General features: G+C 46.1%; 1 protein-coding gene and 2 long non-coding RNA genes across 11 annotated transcripts in view; 2 read left to right on the top strand and 1 right to left on the bottom strand.

The window, feature by feature from the left end:
* Positions 1–21,914, bottom strand: part of mtus1b (microtubule associated tumor suppressor 1b) — a 97,009-nt gene that overhangs the window by 21,449 nt on the left and 53,646 nt on the right. For 7 of the 8 annotated variants that reach the window (XR_008121110.1, XR_008121112.1, XR_008121111.1 and 4 more), the window contains exon 7: positions 1,894–1,935. Coding sequence is in view for 1 of the 8 variants with exons in the window: in XM_052510458.1 (XP_052366418.1) it covers positions 1,607–1,935; positions 10,971–11,091 (450 nt within the window). In the remaining 7 variants the exon portion in view is untranslated. Of the gene's footprint in view, positions 1–1,606; positions 1,936–10,970; positions 11,221–21,914 lie in introns of those variants that run through there. The other variant, XM_052510458.1, reaches the window with a different exon arrangement.
* Positions 11,278–12,297, top strand: LOC127925503 (uncharacterized). Of its 2 annotated transcripts, none has more exons than XR_008121119.1 (5): positions 11,278–11,423; positions 11,524–11,892; positions 11,974–12,007; positions 12,071–12,170; positions 12,204–12,297. It is a non-coding gene; the product is annotated as an uncharacterized LOC127925503 (long non-coding RNA). The 2 variants fall into 2 exon arrangements; XR_008121118.1 differs by having other exon boundaries at positions 11,326–11,456.
* Positions 14,794–15,740, top strand: LOC127925504 (uncharacterized). Its single transcript, XR_008121120.1, has 3 exons — positions 14,794–14,899; positions 14,979–15,050; positions 15,123–15,740. It is a non-coding gene; the product is annotated as an uncharacterized LOC127925504 (long non-coding RNA).

Here is a 21,914-nt window from a genome sequence, read left to right as displayed (position 1 = left end):
GATACAACTGAGACTTGCTGTCATGTTGTAAGTGTGAGGAGAAACTAAGGACCAAATCAGCTTTAGGACATGGTAGAGAGAATGAGAGAGAGAGAATGAAAGAGAGAGGGAGAGAGAGAGACAGAGAGAGAATGAAAGAGAGAGACAGAGAGACGGAGAGAGAATGAAAGAGAGAATCTGGGGGAAAAGGTTGTGAGCTGCACATTCCCTAGCCAGTTGTCATACAGATGAAGAATTTGAAAAGTTCACTATGCCCTCGTAAAACTGTTAAAGCAAGGTGAGCCAGTATACTTTATAAACGCCCAGGGATTTCGGCGCCTGGAGCAGATTATCACTGCTATTCCAAACATGTTCCTGCCGTACCAGAACAATTAAAAGTATGACAAAGATTGATGTGGAAATGCCTGTGATGAAAGGATTTACAGAGTAGTGAAACCTCACTCTCTCTCTGTGTTAGTAGATTCTGGTCTATAATTCGTTTCCAAATGTTCGTCCTGAAGACAGAGGAGGGTAAAGATCTCTGCAAATATTTACACAGCAGCCTATTCAAGTCCGGGATTCTGTGAGTGACAGGCGGTATTATCCACACAAGCCACACCCACTCACCTAGCTGGACCAATCGCTGGCTTAAAACACTGATAGAACACACCCTCAAAAGACATGAACCAGGAACTCAGTTTGGTTCAACAGGATCCTCGTCTAAGAAAGCCAAAGCCACGTATAGATGGACACTATATAAGATATGGATGGGATTTTGTAGGATATTGATAGGGGATAGCAGTGTCACCAGTGTTATGATTGAGAGGCTGCTTTTGACTGGTGGCAGTCACACACACAGCTTGAACTGCTTGTTTTAGCAGTGGACAACAGAAAACAGCAGAGACCACAGATACTTCATGCATGCAGCCATCCACATTCAGCCAACCACAGCGTACCGTTGACACCCACTCATCAATAGTCATACATAGTTCTGGATGGAAAGGTCCTGTGTATTTGATGACAGCCATGGACCCTAAATGGTGAGTGGGTGTGGTGAGATTTACGGTCCTTCCTGCCTCCTCCTCCTCAGTCATGTAAACAGAAGCTCTGCAAGTCAACCAACCAACACCCACTAGATCTATATTGCTACATGAATAATATCCATGGCACTACTGAAACACACACAGAGGACAGATCTGGTTCTCTGCCCTCTATAACAACAAGGCCATAGTTACTACAATAGACCGAGGACATTCCTTTTGGCTCACCAAGCACCTAACTACAACAAACAAAACAAATCACATTTTATGTCACATGCGCCGAATACAACAGGTGTTACCTTACCATGAAATGCTTACTTAAAAACCCTTCATTAACAAATAATCCAGTTAAGAAAATAGAGTTAGGAAAATATTTACTAAATAAACAAAAACAAATAACAATTACGAGGCTGTATACAGGGGGTACCGGTACCAAGTCAATGTGGAGGCTGTATACAGGGGGTACCGGTACCAAGTCAATGTGCCGGGGTACAGGTTAGTCCAGGTCATTTGTACATGTAGGTAGGGGTGAAGTGACAGAACAGCACACCAAGGTGCAGTAAAACCCAGACATATTCCCGTGTTACCTCGGTGAAGAGGTGCTGCACCACGGTAGCCAGGGCCTCTATCCGACGGTTGCCCTGCTCCAGGAGCCGTCGGAGCTGCTGAAGGCTCTGGTTCTTCTTCTCACACTGGGCACGGTACTGGGCCACCGTGGCCGGCTTAGCCTCCACTAGAGCCCGGGCCGGGCGGGATGCCGAGACCACTGGTCCCTGGACTGGGAGAGGGACGGCAGGGACTGGGACCAGGTCTGGTTGGGGCGGCTGAGGTTGGCTGGGTCCTCCTACCTGAGTAGTGGTGCCGGTCTGGGAGAGGGTCCTCGCCAACGGCGCCCCCCGAGCTTTGTTCTTGTCCACTGAAAGAGAGCAAGGTCGGTTGAGTGTGCTGGCCAGTACGTTTAGCATGGTCTCTCGCATTCCACTCTCCACCACATAGAAACACAACATACACACCAGCATGCAGGAGGATACGCCTAAAGGTCTCTGAGCAGACACCGACTGAAACCCCAGTGGAGCTAAGAAACAGTGCAGCAGTGCATGCTGGGATAGCTCTGTAATGATGGGCCCGAGGTAGAATCCAAGGATCCATTAGGAGTGCATTAGCATCAAGCCACAGTGCAGTTAGGAGACAAAACCATCCACTCCCTCCCTTTCTCTATCCATCTCTCCCACTCCCTTTCTCCGTCCATCTCTCTCTCCCTCCCTTTCTCCGTCCATCTCTCTCTCCCTCCCTTTCTCCGTCCATCTCTCCCCCTCCCTTTCTCCGTCCATCTCTCTCCCCCTCCCTTTCTCCGTCCATCTCTCCCCCTCCCTTTCTCCCCATCTCTCTCCCCTCCCTTTCTCCGTCCATCTCTCCCCTCCCTTTCTCCGTCCATCTCTCCCCCCCCTTTCTCCATCCATCTCTCTCCCCCCTTTCTCCCTTTCTCCCCTTTCTCCGTCCATCTCTCCCCCCCTCCCTTTCTCCGTCCATCTCTCTCTCCCCCTCCCTTTCTCCCCCCCTCCCTTTCTCCGTCCATCTCTCCCCCTCCCTTTCTCCGTCCATCTCTCCCCCTCCCTTTCTCCGTCCATCTCTCCCCCTCCCTTTCTCCGTCCATCTCTCCCCCTCCCTTTCTCCGTCCATCTCTCCCCCTCCCTTTCTCTTCCATCTCCCCCCCCTTTCTCCGTCCATCTCTCCCCCTCCCTTTCTCCCTCTCCCCTTTTCTCCGTCCATCTCTCCCCTCCCTTTCTCCGTCCATCTCTCCCCCTCCCTTTCTCCGTCCATCTCTCCCCTCCCTTTCTCCGTCCATCTCTCCCCCCTCCCTTTCTCCGTCCATCTCTCCCCCTCCCTTTCTCCGTCCATCCTCTCTCCCCCTCCCTTTCTCCGTCCATCTCTCCCCCCTCCCTTTCTCCGTCCATCTCTCCCCCTCCCTTTCTCCGTCCATCTCTCCCCCTCCCTTTCTCCGTCCATCTCTCCCCCTCCCTTTCTCCGTCCATCTCTCCCCCTCCCTTTCTCCGTCCATCTCTCCCCCTCCCTTTCTCCGTCCATCTCTCCCCCTCCCTTTCTCTGTCCATCTCTCCCCCTCCCTTTCTCTGTCCATCTCTCCCCCTCCCTTTCTCTGTCCATCTCTCCCCCTCCCTTTCTCTGTCCATCTCTCCCCCTCCCTTTCTCTGTCCATCTCTCCCCCTCCCTTTCTCCATCCATCTCTCCCCTCCCTTTCTCTGTCCATCTCTCCCCCCTTTCTCCCTTTCTCCCCATCTTCCCCTCTGTCCCCTCTCTCCCCCTCCCTTTCATCCCTCCATCTCTCCCCTCCATCTCTTCTCCTCTCCCTCCATCCCTCTCCTATGTATTTTGCCATCTCTTCTCCTCTCCCTCCATCCCTCTCCTATGTATTTTGCCATCTCTTCTCCTCTCCTCTCCCTCTCCTATGCATTTTGCCATCTCTTCTCCTCTCCCTCCATCCCTCTCCTATGCATTTTGCCATCTCTTCTCCTCTCCCTCCATCCCTCTCCTATGTATTTTTCCGTCTCAGAGCAAAGTGGACCATGGAGATTTCATGCCTGACTGAAGCTGCATGCCATGTTTTATTAGGAGGGAAAACTGGCCACGGCTCTTGACCCGACGGCAGACTGTCAATAGAGTTATCCCTGATACTTCATGCTGATCATCGTATCTATAATGCCAGACCAACCATCTCTATCTTTCCCTAAAGCTATCACATATAAATGGTGTTAGTAAAGCTCTCTTTAATAGTGTTTGCATATAAAGATGTCCCCCTGACACAGTCAACTCAATGAGAGGCAGGGTGCTAGAACACTATGGGAGTGTCATCACCACACCAGCTGAGCTGTGACCTTCTCCCTAAGAGGGTTAAACACTGTGATACTGCCCCCTTATGGCCACCACACTGTCAATAACCCCTCAGTCATAGAAACAGGCCTCATGTGTCACCTTGATGGGCAGTCCTGGTGCTAGAGGGATACAGTGTCAGCAGGTTTTTCAGCCCCCCACTAACACATCTGAGTCTAATAATCAACTAATCATGGTCTTCAATCTTAGACCTCAGTTTAGACAGGGCTGGAACAAAAACATGCACACACACACTGTACTGTATGAGGTTTTGATCTACTGTATCAATCTACGCCTACACCATCACTCTAGTTCTACAATAACCACCATCACTCTAGTTCTACAATAACCAGCATCACTCTAGTTCTACAATAACCACCATCACTCTAGTTCTACAATAACCACCATCACTCTAGTTCTACAATAACCACCATCACTCTAGTTCTACAATAACCACCATCACTCTAGTTCTACAATAACCAGCAGAGAGCTCAAACACCATCACTCTAGTTCTACAATAACCACCATCACTCTAGTTCTACAATAACCAGCAGAGAGCTCAAACTCCATCTGTCTCTACAATAACCACCATCACTCTAGTTCTACAATAACCAGCAGAGAGCTCAAACTCCATCTGTCTCTACAATAACCACCATCACTCTAGTTCTACAATAACCAGCAGAGAGCTCAAACACCATCTGTCTAGTTCTACAATAACCAGCAGAGAGCTCAAACTCCATCTGTCTCTACAATAACCACCATCACTCTAGTTCTACAATAACCAGCAGAGAGCTCAAACTCCATCTGTCTCTACAATAACCACCATCACTCTAGTTCTACAATAACCACCATCACTCTAGTTCTACAATAACCACCATCACTCTAGTTCTACAATAACCAGCATGGAGCTCAAACTCCATCAGTCTAGTTCTACAATAACCAGCATGGAGCTCAAACTCAATCCGTCTAGTTCTAGAATAACCAGCATGGAGCTCAAACTCAAATCCACCATCTCTAGTTCTACAATAACCAGCATCACTCTAGCTACAAACCAATCCGTCTAGTTCTACAATAACCAGCATGGAGCTCAAACTCCATCTGTCTAGTTCTAGAATAACCAGCATGGAGCTCAAACTCAACAATCCACCATCTGTCTAGTTCTAGAATAACCAGCAGGAGCTCAAACTCCATCTGTCTCTACAATAACCACCATCACTCTAGTTCTACAATAACCAGCATGGAGCTCAAACTCAATCTGTTCTAGAATAACCAGCATGGAGCTCTAAACTCCAATCACGTCTAGTTCTACAATAACCAAACTGGAGCTCAAACTCCACCATCACTCTAGTTCTAGAATAACCAGCATGGAGCTCAAACTCAATCCGTCTAGTTCTAGAATAACCAGCATGGAGCTCAAACTCAATCCGTCTAGTTCTAGAATAACCAGCATGGAGCTCAAACTCAATCCGTCTAGTTCTAGAATAACCAGCATGGAGCTCAAACTCAATCCGTCTAGTTCTAGAATAACCAGCATGGAGCTCAAACTCAATCCGTCTAGTTCTAGAATAACCAGCATGGGCTCAGACACACTCATATCAAACAATTGACTAATCCAATCTCCAATTACATTGCATTATCCTATTAGTCAACAGCTATTTATTAACAGTTTGACACTAATCTGCCATTTGGGTTATAAATATTTTCTTGTCATGCATTTTCTTTTTCTAAATTCCAATGGAGCATCATCTGTGTCTGCAATAACCACCATGGACAGAGTGGTGGAACATGCTCTAGTATGAAAACCAGCTGTGCTCAAACTCCATCTGTCTGTGTGTGTAACCAGCATGTGTGTGTGTCTAAATGTGTGTCTCAAACTGTGTCTGTCTCTGTGTAACCACCATCCTCTAGTTCTACAATAACCAGCACTCTGTCAAACTCTGCCTCTTCTAATGGCATTGTGGTCGACAACCCCACACCCTGGGACACACACGACTAGAGACTATCCGTAACACACACAGAGTTTCAACGCTTCCTGGAGCATGTCGCCCCACCGCCAGTCTGGATGTCCAGCATCATCATGGCTAGTTCTAGAATAACCAGCATGGAGCTCAAACTCAATCCTGTGTTTTCAATAGCCTACCACAGCACCCAAATAACCAACATGGAGCTCAAACACAATCCACTGTTCACAGGGGCATCCTCCGTCTTTCTACAATAACCACAGCAGCTCAAAAGGCAACACCACACCCACTACAATAGGGGCATCCTCTGTTTTACACAGCCTACCACAGCACCCAAAAGGCAAACCACACCCACAATAACCACAGGGGCATCCTGTCTTTTCTACAGCCTACCACAGCACCCAAAAGGCAACACCACACCCACCACACAGGGGCATCCTGTGTTTAACAGCATACCACAGCACCCAAAAGGCAACACTCACATCATCCTGTGTTCTAGAATAACCAGCAGCACCCAAAAGGCAACACCACTAGAATCCAGCATCCTGTGTTAGTTCTAGAATAACCACAGCACCTCAAACTCAACACACCCACAGGGCATCCTGTGTTTTCTAGAATACCCAGCATGGGCTCAGACACCACATATCAAACAGGGGCAATCCAATGTTTTACATTGCAGCCTACCAGTCAGCACCCAAAAGGCAACAGTTTGACACTAATCACCAGGGGCATCCTTGTGCATTTTCTTTTTCTACCAATGCACCAAAAGGCAACACCACACCCACAGACAACAGGGGCATCCGTGTGTTCTAGAATAACAGCAGCTACCACAGCATAAAAGGCAACACTGTCATTTGGGTTATAAATATTTTTCACCCTCTTCTAATGGCATCCTGTGTTTTCACAGCCGCTACCACAGCACCCAAAAGGCAACACCACACCCACACACACAGGGGCATCCTGGGGTGACCGCTAATCTGGAAATCCCCATTTTCACACACCAGGGAGGGTGCCAAAACATCCTCCCAGTAGCCTACCACAGCACCCAAACACACCACACCACACACACAGGGGCATCCTGTGGGTGACTGCTACACAAACTCTTTTACACACCAGGAGGAAACCAAACACACTCCCAGTAGGCACACACACACACACACACACACACACACACACACACACACACACACATGAATGGTCTTCATTCAGAAGCATAAACAACTGTAATTTATGACAATCATCTCGGTTTACTTCAATGAGGGCGGAAACTCCTAAAGAGAACCAAGACAAAGGCCATGGAGGTTTATCTGATCTGCCTAAGAGGCGGATGTCACTGGACCAATATATACACCACTATTATATGACATGTTTTCCAGTAGTATTTCTGTTTACTGGGAGGAGCTTCAGATATGGCTATTTCCATCATATTCAGCAACATATCGTCACCTTTTACAAAATGTCTCCTGCTTATTTTTTCTCCGTTCTCCTTTCTGGAGGGAAAAAAAGAGTCAAGCAGACATTTTGCAGAGTGTGTACCTGGGATCTGCCATGCAGGCTGATAGAGGTTCAGGGCCCAGTCTGTGAGAGAGATGTCAGTCAGTTAGCCACTTAGCATGCAGTGGGATATTATGTGCATCCCAAATGGCACCCTACTCCCTATTTAGTGCACTACTTTTAACCAGTGCGCGATATAGGGAAGGTGGTGCCATTTGGAACATATATTACAGGTTAGGAATAAAAGTCTCTGGATGGAAGTTGGGCACAGATCTAGGATCAGCTTTTCCTCCACAAGTCATGACTATCATGGGGAGAAACACTAAACTGATCTTAGATCAGTGTCTAGAGGAGACGTTAAGAGGTGCTACTGAAAGGGAGAGATGAGGGGCTGGATGAGAGGAGGATGAAGACGAGCGGAGAGGGTGTCTTTTAGTTTAGGATGGCGTGTGTGGCTGTGTGTGTTAGATCTGTCATCTGAATAAATCAAACCCTTTTTGAAACGTATTCCCAACCGAACTGAAACCATGTTGGTGTTTGAGGCTACTGTAGTTTGCCAGAATGTAGAGTGAGAGTTGGACATAGAGCCAATCCCTCATCAACTGTACAGTATTAATTATACTCTCCTGACTGCTGCCCCAATGGGCTGGGTGGCAAAAATGCAAGCTACTTCATAGGAGGGATTAAGACTGGATTACTGTGTGTGTGTTGGGGGGGCAGTAGCTTTTCCACCCAGATCAGCCTTTCACAGCATTGAGCAGTGTGCAAAAGCTATAGCCAAAATTATGACCCACTGCACACACACACACACACACACACACACACACACACACACACACACCACAGCGCGCTGTGAAAGTGTGATCTGGGTGGAAAAGCTACTGCCCCCAACACACACACAGTAATCCAGTCTTAATCCTATGAAGTGGGTTGTATTTTAATTTGCCAGCCCATTGGAGCAGCAGTCAGGAGTGTAATTAATACTGTACAGTTGATGAGGGATTGGCTCTATGTCCAACTCTCACTCTCTACATTCTGGCAAACTACAGTAGCCTCAAACACCAACAAGGTTTCAGTTCAGTTGGGAATACGTTTCAAAAAGCCAGGTTAAACAGTGCCCATCACTTGTGCCACGCACACACACACACACACACACACACACACACACACACACACACACACACACACACACACACACACACACAAGCCCGTAGTCTTAATCTGGGTGGGATTAAAGATGCCCCCTGCTGTGCTCAGATGAAACATCAAATCTGGAAAAATGAAAAGTGTGAATCTGACGGCATTAATCCGGAAACTGCATCTGCAGCAGATTTGTCAAATGAGGATTTTGATGTACATTACTGAAAGATGTGGCGTCAGCAGCATTGGATACACCCATGGAAAAGCTTGCTGGGCCACAGGCAGGAGGGAGAGAGTCTGTGTGCTCGCCTGGCCTATAATGGGCTTCACAGAACATCTTTACCGACTGTTATCTCAGTATTAGACGTTATCTCTCTGACAACCTTGAGGTGACTATGGAATATAAGTATGATTAGAAACTGAAGTGTAAGACACATTGTAAATAAACCAAGCCCCCAATAAGGCCGAGCACTTCTCATATACCACCCTGTACCCCATATAGTGTACTGTTTCTGACCAGGGCCCTATATTGGGAACAGGGTGTCAGTTGAGATGCAGGGGCAAGTGAACACATCCCGGTGACACGGCTACAGACTCCTAGAAAATCTAGAAGGACCCCTGGCCCACCGGCAGTCCAGTCAAAGTTCATTAACTGCAATAACTGGGGCCTCGTAGACCGTGTCGCTCGCCTTTTATTTTTTTACATTTTTATTTTACCTTTATTTAACAAGGCAAGTCAGTTAAGAACAAATTCTTATTTTCAATGAGTTAACAGTGGGTTAACTGCCTGTTCAGGGGCAGAACGACAGATTTGTACCATGTCAGCTCGGGGATTCGAACTTGCAACCTTTCGGTTACTAGTCCAACGCTCTAACCACTAGGCTACCCTGCCGCCCAGAGGCGACTGCACTCCCAACCCGGCTGTATCCATGGCAACACATGGAGAAATATCGACGTCAGAGGAGGCTGTTGAGGGGAGGACGGCTCATAATAATGGCTGAACGGAGACAATGGAATGGCATCAAACCATGTGTGTTGGATGTATTTGATGCCATTCCACCTATTTGGCACCAGATGTTACCACAAGCCCGTCCTCCCCAATTAAGGCGCCACCAACCTCCTGTGGTCGGTGTGTGGAGTGCGTGAGAGAACATGGGGTGTCATTAGCACATGTGTGCCTAGCAACACTGAACTGGGGTCCTTATAGTGCTCCACTGATTGGGTCTGCCCAGCAGTATGCCTGTACAGAAATGCTTACTGCCCTGTTTTAAATTAGCCTACATCCCTAAAAACAGGTTGCCTGGTATAAAAATAACATAGATTTGATATCTGTTCATCACATAAATATGAGAACCAGAAGGCATGGCTGACTGAATTCATTAGAGAATATCAACATTCCTTTAGAGAATGTATAATCTTATCGCTCCCAAAATACCACTACTCTCTCCAGTACACCAGACAGATTTCAGGAAGGGTCTCTCCCTGGTCCCTCCTTTGGAATATTCTGTCCTCATTCCACCAGATAATTCCCTCATCAGGCGAACGCTGAAAAACATTGAGATTAGCTCTTGCACGAATGGGCAACCTTGCCGCAGAGCAGGCAGTGACTAAAGCCTGCTGTAACCTACATTTCTCTCACAGCAGAGAAGTGGGTCTCTAAACCACTAAGATGGAGGCCGCCCTCAGACAGACACGTGCAGCCTGAGCTTGGATACAAAACAACACGTCATATTACGGTTTTACTATTACACACTATTTCACTGCTTGGCAACTAGTATTATTCTAGCCGCTAGAGATATAACCATTTAATAACAGAAATAGAACGCAGACAGATATGTAGTCTAGTTTGAATACAAAAACAGCAGGTCAGGCTAAAGTACAGGTTTCAACAGACAAAATGCCAAAGACTAAATAGCAAGAAAAAACGACTCAGTAAATAGATGTATAACCATTTGAAACAGATAGAGGGAGGAGTCAAGCTTGTGATTGACACAAAACCAGCATGCCGGCCCATAGTACTGCTTTATAATAGATACAATGACACAGAACATAAAGAAAAGGCCTGTTCCAGACCGTCTTAACATAGTGGTTTAATGACAGAACGATGGTCAGGCTACTAGGAGCCAGATGAGGCTGTGTGTCTGGGTACCATGGGAGTCAGGCCCTCTGGGCTTCACGGTTAGAAGAAGCCCTCTGCCTTGCCGGCTATTCACCACCACGCTATGGTGGAGCCACTAGTGTAGAAAACACACACACAAATACACACACAGACACAGACTCATAGAGAGCGGCATCTAATTTGTAGATATGGCGGCTACACACAACAGTGAGAGAACCCCCTGGTAAAGAAGGACTGCAAGGCAACAATGGCTGCCGCGGCACAGGGGTAGGAATAGGGAACGTGGGAGATAAGACAACGGAGGAGGGGTACGATGGATGGAGTGATGAGGTGTGTGTGTGTGTCTCAGACCTGCATGGAACACCACCGTGGTCTTCTTGCATCCCGAGAGGAGTTGGAGATTCCGGAACAATCCTTTGGCTGTCAACTTCACATGGAAGTTAGACAGAGAGAGTCTAGGAGACCATAACATGTCTCTGGTGAGAGATTCCTCTAGTATAGAAGCAAAGAAAAAAGGAGGGAACAATTCACTGTCTAGTCTTTAGTCTCTAGGTAGATACTCCTCCAGACTAGGTTGGTCTCTGGGTAGATACTCCTCCAGACTAGGTTGGTCTCTGGGTAGATACTCCTCCAGACTAGGTTGGTCTCTGGGTAGATACTCCTCCAGACTAGGTTAGTCTCTGGGTAGATACTCCTCCAGACTAGGTTAGTCTCTGGGTAGATACTCCTCCAGACTAGGTTAGTCTCTGGGTAGATACTCCTCCAGACTAGGTTAGTCTCTGGGTAGATACTCCTCCAGACTAGGTTAGTCTCTGGGTAGATACTCCTCCAGACTAGGTTAGTCTCTGGGTAGATACTCCTCCAGACTAGGTTAGTCTCTAGGGTAGATACTCCTCCAGACTAGGTTAGTCTCTAGGGTAGATACTCCTCCAGACTAGGTTAGTCTCTAGGGTAGATACTCCTCCAGACTAGGTTGGTCTCTAGGGTAGATACTCCTCCAGACTAGGTTAGTCTCTAGGGTAGATACTCCTCCAGACTAGGTTAGTCTCTGGGTAGATACTCCTCCAGACTAGGTTGGTCTCTGGGTAGATACTCCTCCAGACTAGGTTAGTCTCTAGGGTAGATCCTCCTCCAGACTAGGTTGGTCTCTAGGTAGATACTCCTCCAGACTATGTTAGTCTCTAGGTAGATACTCCTCCAGACTAGGTTAGTCTCTAGGTAGATACTCCTCCAGACTAGGTTAGTCTCTAGGGTAGATACTCCTCCAGACTAGGTTGGTCTCTAGGATACTCCTCCAGACTAGATACCTCCTCCAGACTAGGTTAGTCTCTAGGTAGATCCTCCTCCAGACTAGGTTGGTCTCTAGGGTAGATCCTCCTCCAGACTAGGTTAGTCTCTAGGGTAGATCCTCCTCCAGACTAGGTCTCTGGGTAGATCCTCCTCCAGACTAGGTTAGTCTCTGGGTAGATCCTCCTCCAGACTAGGTTGGTCTCTAGGTAGATCCTCCTCCAGACTAGGTTGGTCTCTAGGGTAGATCCTCCTCCAGACTAGGTTGGTCTCTAGGTAGATCCTCCTCCAGACTAGGTTAGTCTCTAGGGTAGATCCTCCTCCAGACTAGGTTAGTCTCTAGGTAGATACTCCTCCAGACTAGGTTGGTCTCTAGGTAGATACTCCTCCAGACAAGAGAAAAAGACTCCTAGGTAGATACTCCTCCAGACTAGGTTAGTCTCTGGGTAGATCCTCCCAGATAGGTTAGTCTCTGGGTAGATCCTCCTCCAGAGGTTGGTCTCTAGGTAGATACTCCTCCAGACTAGTTAGTCTCTAGGTAGATACTCCCAGATAGGGATAGAGCTACACCTCCTCAGACTAGAGGGAGTCTCTAGGGTAGATACTCCTCCAGACTAGGTTGGTCTCTAGGTAGATACTCCTCCCGGACTAGATGGAGAGATCCTCTCTAGGTTAGGGAGGGTAGATCCTCCTCCAGACTAGGTTGGTCTCTAGGGATCCTCCTCCAGAGAGAGGGAGATCCTCCTCCAGATAGATCTCTGGGTAGATCCTCTCCCAGATAGAAAGAGAGAGAGCTCCTCCTCAGACTAGGGAGAGAGAGCTCCACTCCCAGATAGAGAGCTACTCACTCTCAGATAGAGGGAGAGAGAGATACCCTCAGACTAGGGGTCTCTAGGTAGATACCACTCCCAGACTAGGTTAGATGGAGAGAGCTACACCACCCCAGATAGAGGGAGAGTCTCTAGAGTAGCTACACCACTCCCAGATAGAGGGAGAGAGAAGAGCTACACCACTCCCAGATAGAGGGAGAGAGAGAGCTACACCACTCCCAGATAGAGAGCTACACCACTCCAGATAGAGGGAGAGAGAGAGCTGCACCACTCCCGGATAGATGGAGAGAGCTACACCACCCTCAGATAGAGGGAGAGAGAGAGCTACACCACTCCCAGATAGAGGGAGAGAGAGAGCTACACCACTCCCAGATAGAAGGAGAGAGAGAGCTACACCACTCCCAGATAGAGGGGGAGAAAGAGCTACACCACTCCCAGATAGCGAGAGAGCGCTACACCACTCCCAGATAGAGGGAGAGAGAGAGCTACACCACTCCCAGATAGAGGAGAGAGAGAGCTACACCACTCCCATGAGTGCGGGAGTGTAGGGGGAAAAAAATTACACTCGAGCTGTACCCCCCAGATGGAAAACAAGAGAAAATGGAGCCAAAAAGCATTGTTTTTCACCACCTGCAGTAGAGGCAGAACAGTATGGAGAGATAGTCCAGGTCTAGTCTGTACCAGAATCCTCAGAGAGAAAGGAACAAATGTAGGCAGAAACACGAACGATGAAGATAATCTCTTCCAGAGGATCAGCGGAGAGCAATGTCCCCACTCCTCAGATAGAGGGAGACAGACACACACACCGATAGAACAAACACAGACTCAGATTTGGGACCAGAGAGGCTTACTCCCAGGTTCACTCCCAAATAGAGGTTAGACAAAGAGAGCTGCACCTGTGTATCTCCCATTGGTTCTTTCAGATAGTACTGGAAGAAAACACACAGAGAGATGCTGCAGGGACTCCCAGAGCGGCAAGAGGGAGGGACATGAGAATAACATCCACTCCCAGATGAGATGGAGGGGAGGATGGACACATGGATGGAGGGAAGAGAAGGAGAAGAGAAGGTGGGAAGATGGGGAGATGCTTCACCACCCTGATGGGAGAGCAGACCACTCCCAGATAGAGGGAGAGAGAAGCTACACCAGATCCCAGATAGATGGGAGAGAGAGCTAACCAGGAGAGAAGAGAAGGAGGAGAGATGGTTCTACAGGTTCTAACTGATGGGAGAGCAGAGATAAGAGAGAAGAGAAGGTGGGAGGCTGCAGATGGTTCAGAGAGCTACCCAGGTCCCAGACTAGATGGAGACACAGAGATAAAGGAGAGAAGAGAAGCTACACCACTCCCGGATAGATGGGAGAGCAGAGATAAAGGAGAGAAGAGAAGGGGGAGGATGCAGATGCTACACCAGGTCCCAGATGAGGGAGAGCAGAGATAACTCCCAGATAGAAGGAGAGGAGGATGCAGATGTTCCCCCAGGTTCCAGATGGGAGAGCAGAGATAAAGGAGCTGAAGAAATGAGTGGGAGGATGCAGAAAATTCTACTCGAGGTTCCTGCCATGGGAGAGCAGAGATAAAGGCCACCTGAGAGAGAGAAGGTGGGAGGATGTCAGGTCTAGTCTTATGTAGAATCCTCAGAGAGAAAGGAACAAATGTGAGGCAGAAACAGAGATAAAGATGAAGATAATCTCTTCTTCAGAGGATCAGCGAGTAAAGTATGCAAGAGTCCCCTGGGAGGATGCAGATGGTTCATACACACAGGTTCTAACTTATGGGAGACAGAGATAAACCGCAGAAGAGACTGGGAGGGACCAATGCAGATGGTTCTCTTTCACACAAACACACGGTTCAAAGCTAATCTCTGATCTCACATTGGGATAGTACTGAGATAACACACAGGAGATGCTGCTAAGAGAAGGTGGGAGGAGGATGGTTCATACCGAGGGCAACTGATGGGAGGGACAGAGATAAAGGAGAGAAGAGGTCCTTCAGGTCCCAGGATGAACATGGTTCAGGGGGAGGTTCTAACATATGGGAGAGCAAGAAAAGGAGAGAGAGAAGGTGGGAGGATGCAGATGGTTCATACCGAGGTTCTAACTGATGGGAGAGCAGAGATAAAGGAGAGAAGAGAAGGTGGGAGGATGCAGATGGTTCATACCGAGGTTCTAACTGATGGGAGAGCAGAGATAAAGGAGAGAAGAGAGAAGAGAAGGTGGGAGGATGCAGATGGTTCATACCGAGGTTCTAACTGATGGGAGAGCAGAGATAAAGGAGAGAAGAGAAGGTGGGAGGATGCAGATGGTTCATACCGAGGTTCTAACTGATGGGAGAGCAGAGATAAAGGAGAGAAGAAAAGGTGGGAGGATGCAGATGGTTCATACCGAGGTTCTAACTGACGGGAGAGCAGAGATAAAGGAGAGAAGAAAAATGTGGATCCTTGAAAGCAGGAGGCCACACCCCTCTCCCATCACTCCCCTCTCTCCACCCCTCTCTCCACCCCTCTCCCATCACTCCCCTCTCTCCACCCCTCTCCCATCACTCCCCTCTCTCTTTCTATTCCTTCTATCTCCATCTCTCCCTCTGTGGCAGGTGCTGTGTTAAGCCTATTCACTGGGAGGGTGGCGTCTGTGAAAGGGATGCATTTGTCACACATAAAACAAACACAAGCGCCTCAGAATACTGATGAGTGACACTGTTCTACAGGGTGACTGTACAGACAGCCTGTGAATGGCTGTCCATTTCCATCCTTCAGCTGCTCTTTTCACCGTCTGGAGAATCAGCGTGGAATACACATCACAGGGGGTATATGGATGATGAGGCACAGATAAACACTGGACCATAGAGATGGCTGGGATTCAATGCCACTGACATTCTGTTGGGGGTTTATGAATTTAATTAATGCCAATAGATAGTGATGTCCCAACAACACCTAATCAATAATGACAAGATACGCATTGGAGCACATTGGAGGGTGTGGTAGTGAATGGGGCATATGATCAAATGTGAGTCAGGGGTGTCAGTCACATGATGGCACTTCCTACTCTTCCCCTGTTATGATGTGGAGGGAAGGTTAGTGTTAGGACATAGACAAAGACACTCTCCAGGATACACTTCCACACTCCACCACCAGAGGGAAGCAACCAGGTCTAGGTGCTGAGCCAAGGCTTGATAAGCACATCAGGTACTGACAATTAAGGTGATGTCACAGTGGCAGCTTGGGAACCAACTGGTTTTGTTTGAGGGCTTTCGTTAGTTTTTTGAGTCTTTAGTTTGGGAAGGCCTTTTCTTTTTTGTACATATTTATGTTTCAGCACCATCATTCATCACCAAGAAATAATCATTTGCTTGGACTCGCCGACCCAGACGTCAAGAGAGACAGTGCTGGCCCTGGACCAAGGTAAGGTTGCTCTCTCCCTGGGCACAGTACATTCAACATTGAGGTCATATGCTGATTTCTCACAAATGCACACATTCATTCAGGTTACAGACCATGTAACTATGTAACTAAGACCCCTAGACATAATGAGTCAGGTTACAGACCATGTTACGAGGCCAAAGACCCCTAGACTTAACCAATGCAACAATATTAGTAGGCTAGTTAATGGGTTTGTAACAGCCCTCTCCCCTCCACATCCCCCTCTCCTCTGAGGCAGCCGTGGTTTACAGGGACAAGGTCACTCCAGAGAGAAATCTGTCTGTCTGTGGTGGTGAGTGAGTGAGTGAGTGAGTGAGTGGTGAGTGAGTGAGTGAGTGAGTGAGTGAGTGAGTGATGCGAGATAGACGGCAGTTGGGTATGGCCATTCCCGAGCTCAACACCAACAATTTAAAATGGGTACTAATATCCTTCCAATTCCTTTTAAAAGGCTAATTCACTTTAGCGGTATTAGTGGTCTCAGGGCCACCGGAACATCTGTTGCAAGTCGGCATTTCATTTTCAAATCAGGTGTGGCAGCGCCACTTTTAATTTATACAGAACAAAAATATAAACGCAACACGCGTGGTAACACATGGTCTGCAGTTTTTAGTCCGGTTGGATGTACTGCCGTATTCTCTAAAACGACGTTGGAGGAGGCTCATGGTAGAGAAATGAACATTCAATTATCTGCTCTGGTGGACATTCCTGCAGTCAGCATGCCGATTGTATGTTCCCTCACAACTTGAGACATCTGTGGCATTGGGTTATGTGACAAAACTGCACATTTTAGAGTGGCCTTTTATTGTCCCCAGCACAAGGTGCACCTGTGTAATGATCATGCTTTTTAAAATCATCTTCTTGATATGCCACAACTGTCAGGTGGATGGGTTATCTTGGCAAAGGAGAAATGCTCACAAACAGGGACGTAAAACACATTTGTGCAAAAATATTGGAGAGAAATAAGCTTTGCTTTTGTGCATATGGAACATTTCTGGGATCTTTTATTTCAGCTCATGGGACCAAAACAACATGTTGCATTCATATGTTTGTTCGGCATTCATATGTTTGTTCGGCATTCATATGTTTGTTCGGCATTCATATGTTTGTTCGGCATTCATATGTTTGTTCGGCATTCATATGTTTGTTCGGTAGAGTTTAATAGCAAAGTGCTGTTATTTAGAACCATTTGCCTCATGATTTGTCGAACTCAACGCACAGAATGTCTTTGTCCTTAATATCGGAGTTCAGCTCCAGAGCTTTGCGTGTCTCAACCAATCAGATTCACAGAAATCGCAGGTCGCACGGCCCGAGCACAGCGAACAAAGCTCAAGGGGCTCTCTCTACTTTCCTCTGGTATTTAGCAAGCGTGAAAACCCATCACTTCCCACACAAGCAAAAACTCTTACATCAATGTAGCAGCCTAAACACCAGCCATCTGACATGCTGTATTGCATGGAAATGACTCTTTTTCAGTCTGATCAACTGTAGACTAGGCTACTAACAATAACAGCTGCGTCGTGTAGCCTACTATGCACCCTGTTCCTCTGGCCAGGGTAGACCAAGCGGTAACATTGTGTATTTATAGCCCATTTGTTCGTGAGGAAATGTGAATGGGATCAAATTTGGTTTATATTAAAATTTGGTCTGACTAGGCCATCTAGACCTTTTCCAATCCAAAATGATTAAGTGGAATGAATCAATAAACACAGTAGTTGACACTCAGACTGGTTTGTAAATTAGGCCTACAGTTGTATAGCGCAGACTATATGCAACCTGCATAAAGCAAGCTCAGCCCTGTGAGTTTTATTGTCCAATCATGTTGCTTCTCTGTGTCGGTGTATAGGAAACCAACAGTGTTCTGCTTTTACATATAATTCATAAGTACAAAGTTGTTGAAGTTTGACAGGGTTTATCCTCCTCCTCAAGGCCAGGAGTTTTCCAGGAATGTTTTAAAACCCTGTGACCTGATTAGAAATACTCTGGTTCCATATGAATCCTTTTTTACAACATATTAATAACGTCATACTGTAAAAGGTCCAGAGTTTCACCTGGTTCGGCTACCATGAAAAACTACGTACCACACCACTCTGGGACCTGTGGTGCCACCTCTGAGCAGTCTGACTTTAGGACCATGCAGACGCCTCAGAGCGGAAGGAAAGGCAGTAAAATAAGCTCCTTGTCACTTTGCCATACCCTAAGTTTCACTAAAATGACACCCCTGAAATGCATGGTCCTGTATCCAACAATGTGACAGAACTAACAAAAACAATATTTTAGTTTGACAAATGAGACTCGAAGAATCTCCAAGTGGTCACTTCATGTAAGAGCCCCACTTGGGAAATACATCCTGAGCTACAAGGCAAGACAACTCAAGTACAACTCAGGCCTGAAGTATAAATAGTCCCATAGCAGCGCTGCACTGATCCAATATCTAAACTTAGGCAGGGGGCAACAAAATGAATAAAGTCTGTCTTATAAAAGAAAACTGAAAACAGGCATCTTGCCAGACAGCTTCAACAGCCATTGTAACCGCTGTCCTGTAAAGCCATTGTTTTGTGTGTGTGTGTGTGTGTATACTGTTTATGTGTGTGTGTGTGTGGTGGTGGTATGCCGACGGGGGTGACAGCATGTCTGCAACTGGTGGCTCCCCACAAACCCCCAATGGGAGTTCCTGACGCAACCGCAGCAGAGAGGCAGCCAGGCGCCGAGGCCTAGCCCAATCAAGACCAGCCCAGGCTGGGGACTAACCACAGACCCATGCTTGACCAGGCCTCCAGGAACACATCCATAATTCAAAGCCTCTGTGAGATGGCCTAAAAATGTTAACTAAAAACACTGTACTTTCTGCTTTTTAAAAGACTGTTTTGGGATCAGCAATCGCAAACCCAAATCTAACCTCAACTCTTATGAGCTGAGCAACAAAAACTAATCTGAGACCTGTTGATAGGAGCACGTTCAGACCACATGTCCTTAGTAGTGGCATTATTGCCAACTGCCAACAGTAGAGGTCGCAGGACGAATGGCCCTAGTGTCAACACATTACATTGGACTATTCTCGTCCTGACTCACCACACGGTGCCAACCTGCCAGTTAAAACAGATGGGAATCGCCACATTAGAGCACATGTCCACAACAATGCAGTCAAAGGTAAGAAGTATTTGTAGCGACGCCAGGGCACTGTTGACGTGGCCGACGGTCATCTGTGACAAGCCTGGATACAACAGCGCTGTTTAACCATGCGCACACACAGGGTGTGTGTGTGACAGAGGCAACAGTTTAGCCTAGTTTCACTCCAAGTGATTTCCATCAGTCCCCTGTATCCCTTTAATGACAGGAAGTGTTCGGGACACCATTCTTTGTGTGTTTGTTTACCCTTGTCACGAGCTTGTGAGCTCCGAGCAAGTCAGCCAGAACGCACAACCCAAACGCTCCTAATGACCCACACACACATGGGAATGCTTTCCAAATCGCTAACACGTTTTTACATTCTTCTATTTATAATTCTCTCCCTCTTGTCTCCCCAAGAGTCCATAAATGTGTTTGAAATAGAAAACCTTTGAACTAAACACAGTGACTTAAAACCAGTGGTGGAAAAAGTATTGAATTCTTCAGTAAAAGTAAATATACCTTAATAGAAAATGCCTCAAGTAAAAGTCACCCAGTAAAATACTACTTGAGTAAAAGTCTAAATGTATTTGGTTTTAAATATACTTAATAATCAAATGTAAATGTAATTGCACAAATGTACTTTTAAGTATCAAAAATAAACATTTTCTATTTTTTTTTAAAGGATAGCAAGGGACACACTCCAACATAATTTACAAACAAAGCATTTGTGTTTAGTGAATCCGCCAGATCAGGTTTTAGGGATGGCCAGGGATGTTCGGCTGATAAGTGTGAGAATTGGACTATTTTCCTGTCCTGCTAAGCATTCAAAATGTAACAAATACTTCTGGGTGTCAGGGAAACTGCATGGAGTAAAAAGTACATTATTTTCTTTAGAAATGTAGTAAAGTAAAAGTAATAGTTTTCAAAAATGTTAACCATAAAGTACAGGTACCAAAATAATTATTAAGTAATACTTTGAAGTTTTTTTTTTACTTAAAAGTACTTCACACCACTGCTTCAGTGAAATGAAATGAGGTTAAAAGTGAGTTCATAGTTATAGAAACACTTTGGGATTATACTGTATATTGAGCTAGAATTATTCAGTCAGCCATCTGTGATATAACAACATTGCAACACTTTTGACAACACTGGTCAAGGGAAGTGCACTGATACAACGTGCAAGTGATATCGTCCTACGTCATACTTCCTGTTCCTGTCCCCTAATCTTTTGAATGTGCTTGCTTGATTATATCATCAAATTCATGAAAACTAGGTAATTTAAGATATATACAGTACCAGTCAAAAGTTTGGAAACACCTACTCATTCCAGGGGTTTTCTTTATTTTGACTATTTTATACAATATAGAATAATAGTGAAGACATCAAAACTATGAAATAACACGTTTGGTAACTACATGATTCCAAATAAGTGTTAAAAAACCTCTTAAGGATCCATCGCTTTTTTTTCAATTTGCCCCTAAAATGACATACCCAAATCTAACAGCTTGTAGCTCAGGACCTGAAGCAAGCATTTTCTTGATAGCATTTGAAAGGAAACACTTTGAAGTTTGTGGAAATGTGAAATGAATGTAGAAGAACAACGCACTAGATCTGGTAAAAGATAATACAAAGAAAAAAACATGCGTCATTTTTTATTAAACCATCTTTGAAATGCAAGAAAAAGGCCATAATGTATTATTCCAGCCCAGGTTTAATTCATACTTTGGCCACTAGATGACAGCAGTGTGTGCAAAGTTTGAGACTGATCCAATGAACCATTGCATATCTGTTCAAGACTGCCCAAATGGTTCATTAATACATTTTCAAGTTCATAATTGTGAACTCTCCTCAAACAATAGCATGGTATTCTTTCACTGTAATAGCTACTGTAAATTGGACAGTGCAGTTAGATAAACAAGAATTTAAAGCTTTCTGCCCATATCAGATATGTCTGTCCTGGGAAATGTTCATGTAACTTATAACCTCATGCTAATCACATTAGCCTATGTTAGCTTAACCATCCTGTGGGGGACACACCGGTCCTGTAGAGTTTAAACAAATATATATATATATATTCTATACTTGAGATTCTTCAAGGTAGCCACCCTTTGCCTTGTTGATAGCTTTGCACACACTTGGCATTCTCTCAACCAGCTTCATGAGGTAGTCACCTGGAATGCGTTTCAATTAACAGGTGTACCTTGTTAAAAGTTCATTTGTAGAATTTCTTTCCTTCTTAATCCATTTGAGCCAATCAGCTGTGTGGTGACAAGGTAGGGTTGGTATACAGAAGACAGCCCTGTTTGGTAAAAGACCAAGTCCGTATTATGGGAAGAACAGCTCAGATGAGCAAAGGGAAACGACAGTCCATCATTACTTTAAGACATGAAGGTCAGTCAATGCGGAAAATGTCAAGAACTTTGACATTTTCTTCAAGTACAGTCGCAAAAACCATCAAGCGCTATGATGAAACTGCCTCTCATGAGGACCGCCACAGGAAAGGAAGACCCAGAGTTACCTGTGCTGCAGAGGATAAGTTTATTACAGTTACCAGCCTCTGAAATGGCAGCCCAAATAAATGCTTCACAGAGTTCAGGTAACAGATATCTCAACATCAACTGTTCAGAGGAGACTGAGTCAGGCCTTCATGATCA

Source organism: Oncorhynchus keta, unplaced genomic scaffold, assembly GCF_023373465.1.
Source record: "Oncorhynchus keta strain PuntledgeMale-10-30-2019 unplaced genomic scaffold, Oket_V2 Un_contig_5685_pilon_pilon, whole genome shotgun sequence".
In the NCBI taxonomy this organism is placed as follows: Eukaryota; Metazoa; Chordata; class Actinopteri; order Salmoniformes; family Salmonidae; genus Oncorhynchus; species Oncorhynchus keta.
This window is presented reverse-complemented; position numbering and strand designations above follow the sequence as displayed.